Source organism: Arachis ipaensis, chromosome B02 (genome assembly GCF_000816755.2).
Source record: "Arachis ipaensis cultivar K30076 chromosome B02, Araip1.1, whole genome shotgun sequence".
Classification (NCBI taxonomy): domain Eukaryota; kingdom Viridiplantae; phylum Streptophyta; class Magnoliopsida; order Fabales; family Fabaceae; genus Arachis; species Arachis ipaensis.
The window spans coordinates 22,540,814-22,553,073 of NC_029786.2; the positions used below are offsets into that span (position 1 = coordinate 22,540,814).

Below are 12,260 nucleotides of genomic sequence, written 5' to 3' on the forward strand. Positions count from 1 at the left end.
CTTTTTCCTTCACTAAAGTTTTTTTTTTTCTATTGGGTTTTTTTTTAGTAAGATTTTAACGAGGCATATTTCTAAATGGACATCCAAAGGGAGTGTTGCGATAAGAATGGGATGTGGATGCCCATTTCCTATGTAGGGCTCATATTCTCAAGGATGAAGTACATTAAAGGAACATTAAAAAAAGTTGAAAATGTAAACATGTTATACGTATATAAATAGGAGGCTAAAACCTCGGGAGAGAGACAGCAATAATAAAAACAAATATTCTCCCTCTCTCTTTTTTTTATATACACTACAATATAAAGCACTTCTTTACTTTCTTCTTTGTATGCTACTAGTGTAATATTAATATATTATAGTATAATAGTATTGGTAAATACTAATAGTTGTGTTTTTCTATTTATATTTTATTTTATTACCTCTTTCTTATTTATTTTACAATAATTTTATATTTATTTTTTAATTAATAATAATATTTAAATAAATTTACTGATTTATCTATATTTATCTTAAATCAAATAAGATATTAAAACAAAATTTAATTTTATACACTTTATACCAAATATATATATTAGTATCAAATACGATTAAAATAAATGCGAATATAGTCTAACAGGAAAATTTTTGTTTGCGAAAGAAAAGACGTGAGTTAGGATTTAAAATTAAACGAAATTTTAGAAAATGTATTTGCCAATATACAAAAATCTTTCTCATCTATTTATATTTTATATATAAAGTTAATACCAAAGTCATTTTACATTTAGCTTATGACACATAGATTACTTATAATATTGCATGTAAAATACATTATGGTAGATATTATTCTATTATAAAACTAAGCATATATATCTTTTTTTTTTAATCTTAATGTTATTTCTTGTTATGATTTTTACAATAATTAACAAGATGGTTCAAAAAATTAATTTACATTTAAAAAAAATCATTAAAAATAATAATTGCTAACTTAAAACTTTTAAATTGAATCAAATAGTCAATCAATATTATTTTAATATTTATATTTTATTATTATAAAGGATCCTAAAAAAAAGTTTTGATTTAGAATTTTAAGAAAAATTATTATACTAATCTTTAATTTTTTGAGGAATTAACAGAATAAGGATAAGTGAATTCAATCAAGTAAAAATAACCAAATTCTAATTGTGTCTTAGCCTGCCCTCCAAGCACAACCTAATAAAAGAGTTGAGAGTTGAGACACACATACTAATAAGGTATTATACATTTTGAAAAGGTTAAAAACGCCCTTGTAAAATTAGATATGCCAAAAATATTGATTTTGAAAAATTATTATACTTAAAAGTAAAATGACACTGCCTTATTGGAAAATCCTTCCTCGCGTGTGGATCTTTGCTCTTCACTCTTCATTCTTGCTGTTGCTGTTCTACGCCTCCTTCTGCTGCAGCTGCTGTGAGTTTTCTCATCCCTAGTTATTTGCTCTCAATTTGTTGCTAATTGGTTGAATTCCAAAGTTAATTGAGGTCGTAATTTTTTTGGTGCGTTAAAATTGTAAATTTGTTTTGGCGTCTATTTGTTTTAGCATTGTTAAGATAAGATAGTCATAAAATTCGTTTCTACTCGTGTTTGATTATTCAGGTTTGATGTCCAGGTTCCTACGGAGGTTATTTTTTCTTTATAGAATTTAATTATTTTTCATTGTTGTGTTGTGTTTCTATTTAAAAGAAAAAATAATGATAATGATAGAACAAAGCGGTTGGACTGGACTAGAAGTCACTAAAGTGATGTTTGAGCTCTTCAAATGTTATTGACACCTCTATTATTCTAGATTTCATATATAATAATGCATGCGCTAATGCGTTCTTGTGCTCTGGAATATATATTTTACTGCTTAACGTTAAACTTGATAAATAATCTTTGAAGAAAGCTTTCGTATAAGGGAGTCATCATTTATTTACCATATTTTAAATCTTTCTGGTTGATTTTGTGTTGCATACATTTTCTTCAGACTTCAGCTATGGAGATAGTCAGATAGGCATTTAAAATTTAATGTTCTATTTTTAAAAGGGTAAAATTTTATCAAAATATAGGATTTAATTCATTTTCATAATTATTCCAAATTGAATTCCAAGCATCATAGTTCTATTCTATTACATTTAACCTTTCCAAACACTTTGTCAGAGACAAACCTCGTGTAAACGAGTCAAAAAGAAAGAGGAAGAATAAATCTTGAATGACGTTGTTTCAGGAAGACGATAGTGTTGTTTATGACAACTTGACGAGTATTAAATGGGGTTAGTGGCAGTTACATGGCATAATTTTCTAAGAAAATGTCATCCACAAAAGATAAGGTCTCTACAGACCTTGAAAGTTGATCATCAATTGGATCAAATTTTGTTGTCTCCACCGCTTGCTTCTCTGGACATACGTGATATCTGGACTCCCAAGTCTTATTGTCAGAATATTCCAGAAGTACATAAAAGCTGTAAGTATCTTATTCACTTGGTTCACATTGAATTTATCATTATTTCTTTGGATGTTAAATTCTAGCATTTAGATGATTTGATGGATGCCATGTCTTTCGAAGGCCTAATTTTTATCTATTCGTTAATCTCTTGCACTTTTTACTTCAATGAGAAAAATATGGGTGTTTTGGAGTAAAATTTATCTTAAACATTTCAGCTTAAACATCACCACTCATCTCTTCTTACATTGTTTTGCTTCCCTTTTTTTCACGCACTCCTCATTTTTGCTGAAATTGGATTTTTCCTAGCTCATTGAACCATTTTTTTATGACTAGTTTACATAACAGTGGGATAAGAAATGAAACAAAACTTTGAATGCAATTTGCTATGTGTTTTGTAATAAGGAGCAACATGAACAATCTATTCTTTATAGGATGGTAATATTCTGCAAATATGAATAGATTGAAAATTTGTGATTCTTTACTTCTTCTTGTAGCTCATATTGCTTCTTCTTCTGCCCTTTATTTATCAATTTTCCCATTGTAATTGATGTCTGCCTCAGTTAATGAACAGAATGCTGTGGTGCTTGATGGAAAGTTGATATCAATGGAAATCAAGTCAAAAATAGCTGATGAGGTAAGAAGAATGAAGAAATGCCTCGGAAAAGTTCCTGGATTAGCTGTAGTTTTGGTGGGCGAGAGAAGGGAATCTCAAATTTATGTTCGCAATAAGGTAACGGCTTGTGAAGAAGTTGGAATCAGGTCTATGGTGACTGAATTATCCACTGATTGTGCAGAAGCAGAAGTTCATAATGCTGTCATGCAATATAACAAGGATCCATCAATTCATGGCATTCTTGTGCAGCTTCCTCTACCTAAAGTAATTTCTGAATCTTTGACTTCAATAAGTTAGCTACACTTTGATCTTCTTGTACATTTCTTTGTTGATGTCAAAAGAATTTATCTTCTGTGCTGAAGCAGTATTCATAGAATAAGAATTCTCAGAATTTGGTTTGTTTTGGGTGATTGGAAATAACAATTGCCAAAATGACCCGTAGTTTTCAGTGTCCGACCATTTAGGAGGGCTAAGGGATCCTATATTCCCAAGCGTCCTATTTCTGTATATTATTGCAAATTTTCATTGTTAATACCTAATCGTTAATACATAAAGTACATATTTCAGGCTTGGGCTTGATATTGAAACCTCAGCCATTACGGATTAATTTCCCGTTATTCTAACTTCCTTCTTCGCTGGCACCAGTTCTAACAATCACCATAGATATGCCTTAACCCAACTTCAGTTCTAGTTCTCAAACTTGAGGTGTCCACTATCCACTACCACATATCATTATCCACCCAAATTGCATTAATAAATCACAATGCACCCAACCCACTGATACTTCCTCATATATCATACAAGCCCAAATTTCTTAAAAACAAAACATCCTTAATGGTATGCACGTACAGAAACAGAATTTGATGCTATTGTCAAAATTGATCATGGGAAATGAAGTAGGAACTTTAGTTTATTTGATGCCACTTTTATGTAAAATAATGCAAATTTTAATTAACATTATGAAAATTTGATTCTGATCATATAATAATTAATAATTCAATGGTAACATTCATCTGGTTAAATATAATTCTAATCATACAATAAATTAATAATTCAATGGTAACCTTCATCTGGTTGTTTGGGAGTCATTTACAGGTGAAATATTGTTTTATTGTTTGTCTTTTCTGTACATTCAAAGTAAATAGTTAAAACAATTGAGGATTAGAAGAGATGTCTAGAATTTTCTAGAGTTTCTGTTGTTAACTTGTTGCAATAATGTTTAGTACAGCATCTAGATGAGGAAAAAGTTTTGGATGCTGTATGCCTTGAGAAAGATGTCGATGGCTTTCATCCCCTTAATATGGGGAATCTCGCAATAGCAGGAAGGGAGCCACTATTTACTCCATGTACTCCAAAAGGCTGCATTGAATTATTGCTTAGAGCTGGTGTGGAGATTACGGGGAAGAAAGCTGTAGTAATCGGAAGAAGTAATATTGTTGGTTTGCCGACATCCTTGTTATTGCAGGTAAGAATCTATTTCAGTTGAATGTCTGAATCGATCATGGTGGCTTCTTTAGTTCATCTTCTTGTACATAATGATATCATCTTCTTTGCTGGCAGAGACACCATGCCACAGTCACCGTTGTACATGCATTTACAGAAAACTCGAAACAGGTCACTTGTGAAGCTGACATTGTAGTTTCAGCTGCTGGACTGCCGAATTTGGTGCGTGGCGACTGGATAAAACCTGGTGCAGTTGTGATTGATGTCGGCACAACTCCTGTTGAGGTGAGTTAGTAATCCCCATCAAATAACTTCTCATATTTCAGCTGCTGCATTCAAAAGTTTCAATTGACCAACTTGTCATGAAAACTTCAACAATCTTTTCTAAAAAAGTAATAAGTTGTTAGGTGAAGACATTTTAAATTTTTAATTGTTTCCATGGCTTAATGCACAATCTTATCTTTGTTACGGTACAAGGACGCTGGTATCCTTTATATAATCAGTAGTTGAGATTTGATCACAAATTTTGTAAATCTTAAAAATTAATAACTTTGGTTAACATTACAAATGGCAGATTTTACCACAAATAACAAAAGCGTATCATTATTCTATAATTTTAACGAGATACAGGAAAAACCCAACAGATTAATGATCACGCAGTGACGGATGTATATATAATGTTGTGGGAGCAAGTGCCCCCACTAGAATTCAAAAAATTTGTGAGTAGTATATAGTAATAATATTTATTTACCCCCATTATGTTATTAAATTTGCCCCCATTATATTAAACTAGAATGAGACCCGCGCGATGTGCGGGACGATAAATTAATGATAGTATATAATAAATATTAAAAATTGCTATGTTTTGTAGAATTAAATTAAATGTGTAAACTAAAGTTAAATTTGAAAGGTGTTTTAATTAAAATAATTTGTAGTACAAAAGATTTGAATGTTAGAATTGTACAAAGTGACATTTTTATTTGATGGTTTGATTTTTGCATTTGCTTTTGTTGATGGACTTAGTCTTCTTATGTAGTGCTCGTCTTTCTTTTTCTTTATTGGTTGTTGTTAGAGTTGCTTTCTTCTTTCTGTCGTAGATTCTTGTGAAGGCATGTTTTTTATGAATTGTTGAGTTGTATGCACTTTCTATTGTGTTGTTTGTTCCATCTTTGCATGTATGTTCTTCTTCCGAAGATGTGTCTTGAATTTGTATGATTTTCTTTCTCCCTTAATCTCTTGATGGATATGTGATCTTTGTCTGATGATATTAGTGTTGGCGAAGTTGGTTCCTATAATCAATGAATAATTTAAATTAGAAACAAAAATGATGTCTTGAATAAGTGAATTTTTTCTGGAGTATTACCTGTTTTATTTGTTGTAATGGGTGTTGATTTTTGTTCGAACAAATGTCTTTGACAATCTTTTTTGAGATTCAAATCATTTACTTTGACTTCAAATATAAGTGTAAGGTTGCACAAATTTCTCAATTGGGGCGGTGTTTCAATGTCATTACTTTTCTGAAGTGTCATTAGATTTGAAGCAGTTGTGCCCAATACTTTTTTTTCTTCACTATCAAATAGTACAAAAATTGTTGTAGCACTTTGATCTGAAATAAGTATTGGGTTAGTAACTAATAATTTGATAGATGAAATTATGAAAAGTATATAGGGTTACCTTATTGTTGGATGTTGTGGTTGTTAATGTTTTTCATAGACGAACCACGCAAACTTTGATACACCAATTGTCTGTTTGTTTGGTAATATTGTCCAAAGAATGATGTTTCATTGAGTAAGTTTGAGATGTTGTGTAGTTCGGAAATAAATTTAGGTCAAATAGTATGAAATTTGAATTTTTGTAACATAAAATTTATTATGATTAATAATATTATTATGACATTTGTAATATGGATGTTTATTACATTTAATGAGTTATTTATAGAAATTAATCATTGGGGGTTATAAACTTATCGTATTGTTTATAACGTAAGATATAATAAATATAGGGATATGTATTCAATGTCTTTGTAGGTTAATTTCTAATTATCGGTGTTTTTTATTTTTTGTGTAGTTTATTTTTTTTGCTGATTTGGAAATAATAGGTGATTTGGCAAAAATTGAGTGGTTGATTCTAAAATTTTTGCCAAGTAAGCGACATTGTTGACATGGCATTAGTAGGAGGAGAAACATGTCTTAGAAGTAATGTGGGTAAACTTATATATCTACTTTTATATATTAATAATAGATTACTATGAAATTTATTTTGTTATGCGATATATATTTGTTTCCCACTAGACAAAATTTTTTGGATTCATCACTGAGTATCTTACAAAGCTAAAGTGTTGCAGGATCCTAGCTATGAGGACGGTTACCGTCTTGTTGGTGATGTATGCTTTGAAGAAGCTGTTAGGGTTGCTTCCATTATTACCCCTGTCCCCGGAGGGGTTGGACCTATGACTGTTGCTATGCTACTACTTAACACACTGGATTCTGCAAAACGCATTCTTAATTTTACTTGATCTACTGTTTAGTTGACTCATACTTCTCATTAAACTTTTTATTTTTAGAACAGAAGAGGACTAGTTTATAAAGTTTTGAATGATCTTTTAATGTATCTTTGTACTTGAACAAGGACTAACTTAGAAAATATAAATGTTAGAAAATTTCATGAGATTAGTTAATCAAATGCGTTGTATTTATCTAATGTTGTCTTTATTGTGAACTTAGTTCATGAGTTCAAGTGGTTTAGTGCCATGAAATTTTTTATTTTATATCGAAAGTGGATACTTGCTGTTGGTTCTTTTCACAATTCAAGGACACATCAAGCTGAAGCAGCATATACTATGGCTTAGACGAGAAAGAAGTGAGTTTTGCTTCTAAATTGAGAATCAGTTATTGTTATAGCGAGTACATTACTATAAAGAGTGTGTTTATACATTCTAAATATTTGTATTGAGAAATACCTATAAGAAAGTATTAATAATAGAATCATCTTATTTTCTCTCTTATTTTGTTTTTACCATCTTTATTTTACAAATTGTTAATGTTGGTCCACGATCCAATATGCATAATGTGTTTTATGGTTTTAAAAAATAGTGTCTTTGGAGAGGGACTTCTTCATAAATATACAAATGAGACGATAGCAATAAAGCATATTAGTTGGAATCCATTGAGTTCTAGATAATATTAATTTATTTTGTATATAAAATGGAAGTATATCCCAAAATATAAATTGCCAGAGCTTCTTGGGGCCCTATATAATTATTGTATTGATTAAAGCAACTTGGATGTCGGATATCTCTCTGGATAGGTGATGATGATAATGATAACTAACACATTGTTGTATATTTATTTTGTTTCGTACACCAATTTCATATATCTTTTTTTTTTTAATTTAGATGGGATGTGCCACACTGCCACTCATCTTAATTCTCAAGTGCATTCTACATTTCTACATACCACCGAAAAAAATAAGAGTGAAATCATTTTGACTTCTTAAAAATGATTATTTTGATAAAATAAACCTCAAAAAATGTAAATGATAAAATGATCCTAAAAATATGTTTCATTTGACAAACCAAATCAAATGTTCAGTCAATTTATCTATGTACTTATAGATGTTTGGTTCATTTTGTCAAATAGATCATATCTTTAGAATGTGATTTTATCATTCTAGTCTTTTAGAGTCTTTTGCCTAAATTGTAATCTTTTAAAAGTGTAAAATAGTTATTTGCTCATGAAAGTATATGCAACAATTATATTAAATAAAATGAATACAAATATTTGCTCAGACAGTATACGTAACCCCAATATCTTAAACAAAATGAATACAAATAACATATAGCTATTTTTATAATCGAGACCAGTACAAAACATGTCATTTTTTTGTAAAGAAAAGAAAAGTGAAAAGAAAATTATATGTAGTGTGTGATGAACTTTGTATCATGTGCAAAAGGATTTTCGTTGTAACGATATCATTAACATTGCAAAGGCTTCTTGATGAAATAATACAAGTTCGAAAAGAGATAAATGAAGATACAATTCATATTTTAAATTTATTATTAAAAAGCCATGAAAATGATCTTACAAATTTTACACTCATGAAAAAACACAGAAATCAGCATAACACCTCAATTCATACATGCAATGCAAGAACACAACGGAGACACCCTCCTTCATGCAAAAGGTCAAATGCTTTGTTAATCTCAGGAAGGTTCAAACTGTGTGTAATGTACTCATCAACCTTGATTTCCTGCAAACAAGTGTAGACCAATCAATATAGTAAGGTATGAAATGTAATTTATTTACTAATATCTATATCATAAACTAAAAACACATTGTACATTTTCAAGTATATTGGTTTAAATGATTTTGATGCATAAAATAGGACACTAGTTAAAAAAACCTTTTACCTTCTTCATGTACTTGTCAACAAGCCAAGGTACTTGTGACCTGCTCTTGAAGCCTCCGAAAGCTGTTCCTTTCCAGACTCGCCCGGTCACCAACTGGAAGGGCCGAGTCGATATTTCTTGACCTGATGCTGCAACACCTACAATTACTGATGTACCCCAGCCCTGAAATTTTCAACAAGAAACATATGTTTTCTTATGGCTTAAATGTAAACATAATTTATAATGGAATACTATGGTATCATCCAATCCATATAGTATCATTGACATACAATGAAACATGTAAAACTTTCTTCTCTCTTTCAAAATCACTTCTAGAGGAACTATCAAACACAAATCACTTTACATTAAAATCAGTTCTGCCGGAATTCATTCACCTAGAACCAATTCTACAAATGCAGAACCAAACATTAACAGTTATTTTTTTTTCTTGTTTACAGTGGCCATAATGTGATTATATGAACAATGCAACTAACAATGAGGTATTAGCAGCACTCACTTTATGGCAGCATTCCAAAGCAGCTCTCATCACCGAGACATTTCCAATGCACTCAAAGCTGTAATCAACTCCACCATCTGTGAGATCAGCTATGACCTGCTGAATTGGCTTTTCATGCTCCTTTGGATTGATAAACTCTGTGACTCCAAAATTCTTTGCTGCAAAGTAAAAACTATAACAAGTTCAATAACAGTAAGAAACTTATAAGATGAACACTATCTTCATCGTGTCCTTTCTCAAATAGAAACTGAATAGAACCAGAACTCAGAGCAAGCAAAAGAATTTGAAGTTTTATTAATACATTACTAGACTTTTGTTGTATTTATTGAACATAACTTATACTTCTTAATTGTTTTCTTTATGATCTACATATGTCATTTTACTATTTCTATATTTTATTAATTTGTTTCTGAATCATACGATACGAAATGGTTGATTCACGACTCAAAAAATTATCAAATGATTTACAAATTGAAAAATATGATTCTTATACTGAGTCTACAACTATTACAAAAGAAGGAATAAACCAATAAAATATAATACAAACCAATAGAGAAATTATTTACTTTTCGTCCTTTGTCAGATGGCCTAAAATTTTGTTTCAATTGTACTGTCAGACACCAGGTTATATGTGAAGACACAAAAGTTGGAAACATATTTGTCAAACAATATGGAGATATCAAAACCAGATCACTCTACAACAACAGGCAGATTTTGTGAAAATCACGTCAAGCAATTTTTTATTATGTAGTATGTACCTCTTTCAAACTTATTGCGATCGATATCTATGCCAATAATCCGTGATGCACCGGCAGCTTTTGCACCCTCCGCAACCTATCAAGTATAATTGTGAGTCATAATATATAGAAGCTTGATGGAGACACTGCAAAATCTAATATTGTCTTTTTGGAAACTTACAGCAAGACCAACAGTTCCAAGGCCAAAAACAGCAACAATTGAACCTGCTTCCACCTTTGCTGTGTTCCAAACAGCTCCAAGGCCTAAATTTACCAAATTAATCAAATTCAAAATGTGAATTAAGCATAAACTATAAAAATCCAACATAAGTTTAATAAGAAAAGCCATCACACTGCATCAAATTCCACAAATTATTGTCAACCAAACATAATTTCAAAGCAGAATTCTCAATAGGGGACATTGACAAGATAATAGGAACCGAAATATTTGCTTAACAAAGGATATGACGAAAAATCAATCCCAAATATGATCTTCAAAGCCTTCTTGGTTCGTATACAATTTCAAAAGAGAGGGAGATAAAGGATAAGACTGAAAACATTGTTTTAAGATATCAAACAAAATATTTATGTGTTGAATAATAGTCATATAAGGATAATTAAGTGAAGAATATGGAGTAAGTCTTGTATAGCATTTCACTGTTTAATATTTACAAACAAGGTTATGCTAGCGATGAAATGTATTTGTATGGCAACAAAAGAGGAATTTGTTATAATTATCTACGAGAGGGTTGGTAGAATTTTAGGTTCTAAGATCTGTCCTTCACTCTTTTAAGAGCAGAATACTAATAAAGGCCTTTATTGCAGCAGCAGCCTCTTTAAAAAGGATCCAAAGGGATCAAAGGTGTTAATAGCCTCTAAAGCCACTTGTGCTATCACTCTAAAGAGCTTCTCAAGATATATTTCGAAGCGTTTTATTCTGTGGGACAATCTAGATTTTATTCTGCAACCATTATGATCAGGAATCTGTGTAGTTCAACATGCATCAAGATGAAACTAGTTGCAGCTTATACTACTCACAGATAATGCACTTTAAGGATATGCTAAAAGTTGCAAGATCTCAATACAAATTCCATAGAGGATATAACTAACTTACCAGTTGGAACCCCACATCCAAGAAGACAAACTTTATCCAAAGGTGCATTGGGATCAATCTTAGCCACACTAACATCATGAACAACAGTGTATTGACTAAATGTGGAAGTTCCCATGAAATGATAGATAGGCTTTCCATTGACGGAGAAACGACTCTTGCGATCGCTCAGCATGACGCCGACTCCGGTGGCCGAACGGACCTTGCCACAGAGGTTTGTTTTGCCGGATTTGCAGAACTTGCAGTCTCCACATTCAGCTTGGTAGCAGGGTATGACATGATCACCAGGCTGAACTGAAGTAACACCTTCGCCAACACTTTCCACAATCCTATACCAAAACGTAGAACTTCTATTAACAACAATTAAGCATTCCAATGTTTATGCTTTTAATTCTAATCATGTAGCTTAAAATGTATTCTAATCCAAATAAATCTCTGCATACCCAGCAGCCTCATGACCAAGTATACAGGGGAATAGACCTTCTGGATCCTGCAAAAGCAATTAATTGATTTAGGTAGAATAGATTTTAGGGTAAAAGTGATTCTGATAGAGTAAAAAAGTTTCATTTCTCCTAGAATTTTGGATAGAAGTAATAGAATATCACCAAAATTAATATTCCTCCCCGAAAATTGATTCTGGTACCTCTCAACAAGTTTCAACACACACACATGAACCAATCATACTATAACATTCTATCAGAGCAAATACAACAAACACCACCAATGCCCTTACCCACTAAATGAGTTCACCTACTTGAATCAAAGGGCACCATTATGTTCAGTCAAAACGGTAGGTTAACTTACATGCATCATAGATATTATAAACTTGTTGCAATGCATAGTAAAGTCACAACTCATATCAATCATTGTAATATATTAACAATACATCAAAATTAATCTAAACAAAATAGAGATAAAGAGAAACTTTTTTCCTAATTTGTTCACCATTGACTGTACATACATCAGATCCCATAAAATAAAAAAAAAAAAAAAAAAAAAAAAACAAAAAACA

At 31.1% G+C, this 12,260-nt stretch overlaps 2 protein-coding genes across 3 annotated transcripts in view; one reads left to right on the top strand and one right to left on the bottom strand.

The window, feature by feature from the left end:
• Nucleotides 1,233-7,191, top strand: LOC107625116 (bifunctional protein FolD 1, mitochondrial). 2 transcript variants are annotated; one of them, XM_021115673.1, is made up of 6 exons: nt 1,233-1,425; nt 2,155-2,458; nt 3,001-3,317; nt 4,282-4,518; nt 4,614-4,781; nt 6,841-7,191. In XM_021115673.1, the coding sequence occupies exons 2-6, from the start codon at nt 2,263-2,265 to the stop codon at nt 7,009-7,011; spliced, it is 1,089 nt and encodes a 362-aa protein (XP_020971332.1). In that variant the 5' UTR covers nt 1,233-1,425; nt 2,155-2,262; the 3' UTR covers nt 7,012-7,191. The 2 variants fall into 2 exon arrangements, with proteins under 2 accessions (XP_020971332.1, XP_016183180.1); XM_016327694.2 differs by having other exon boundaries at nt 2,222-2,458.
• LOC107625117 (alcohol dehydrogenase class-3) overlaps nt 8,419-12,260 on the bottom strand; it is a 4,591-nt gene continuing 749 nt past the window's right edge. Inside the window, exons 3-9 of the mRNA XM_016327695.1 lie at nt 11,692-11,738; nt 11,252-11,577; nt 10,319-10,401; nt 10,159-10,234; nt 9,401-9,558; nt 8,905-9,066; nt 8,419-8,744 (exon numbers count right to left, since the gene is read on the bottom strand). Coding sequence (XP_016183181.1) covers nt 8,628-8,744; nt 8,905-9,066; nt 9,401-9,558; nt 10,159-10,234; nt 10,319-10,401; nt 11,252-11,577; nt 11,692-11,738 — 969 coding nt within the window. The 3' untranslated portion in view covers nt 8,419-8,627. The remainder of the gene's footprint in view (nt 8,745-8,904; nt 9,067-9,400; nt 9,559-10,158; nt 10,235-10,318; nt 10,402-11,251; nt 11,578-11,691; nt 11,739-12,260) is intronic.

What these genes read in the sequence shown, in the direction of transcription:
- LOC107625116 (XM_021115673.1), top strand. Translation starts at nt 2,263, where the DNA reads ATGGGGTTAGTGGCAGTTACATGGCATAATTTTCTAAGAAAATGTCAT. An exon ending in TCCAGAAGTACATAAAAGCT is followed by an intron (nt 2,459 to 3,000) that starts GTAAGTATCTTA and finishes TGTCTGCCTCAG; the next exon opens with TTAATGAACAGAATGCTGTG. An exon ending in TCGGCACAACTCCTGTTGAG is followed by an intron (nt 4,782 to 6,840) that starts GTGAGTTAGTAA and finishes AAAGTGTTGCAG; the next exon opens with GATCCTAGCTATGAGGACGG.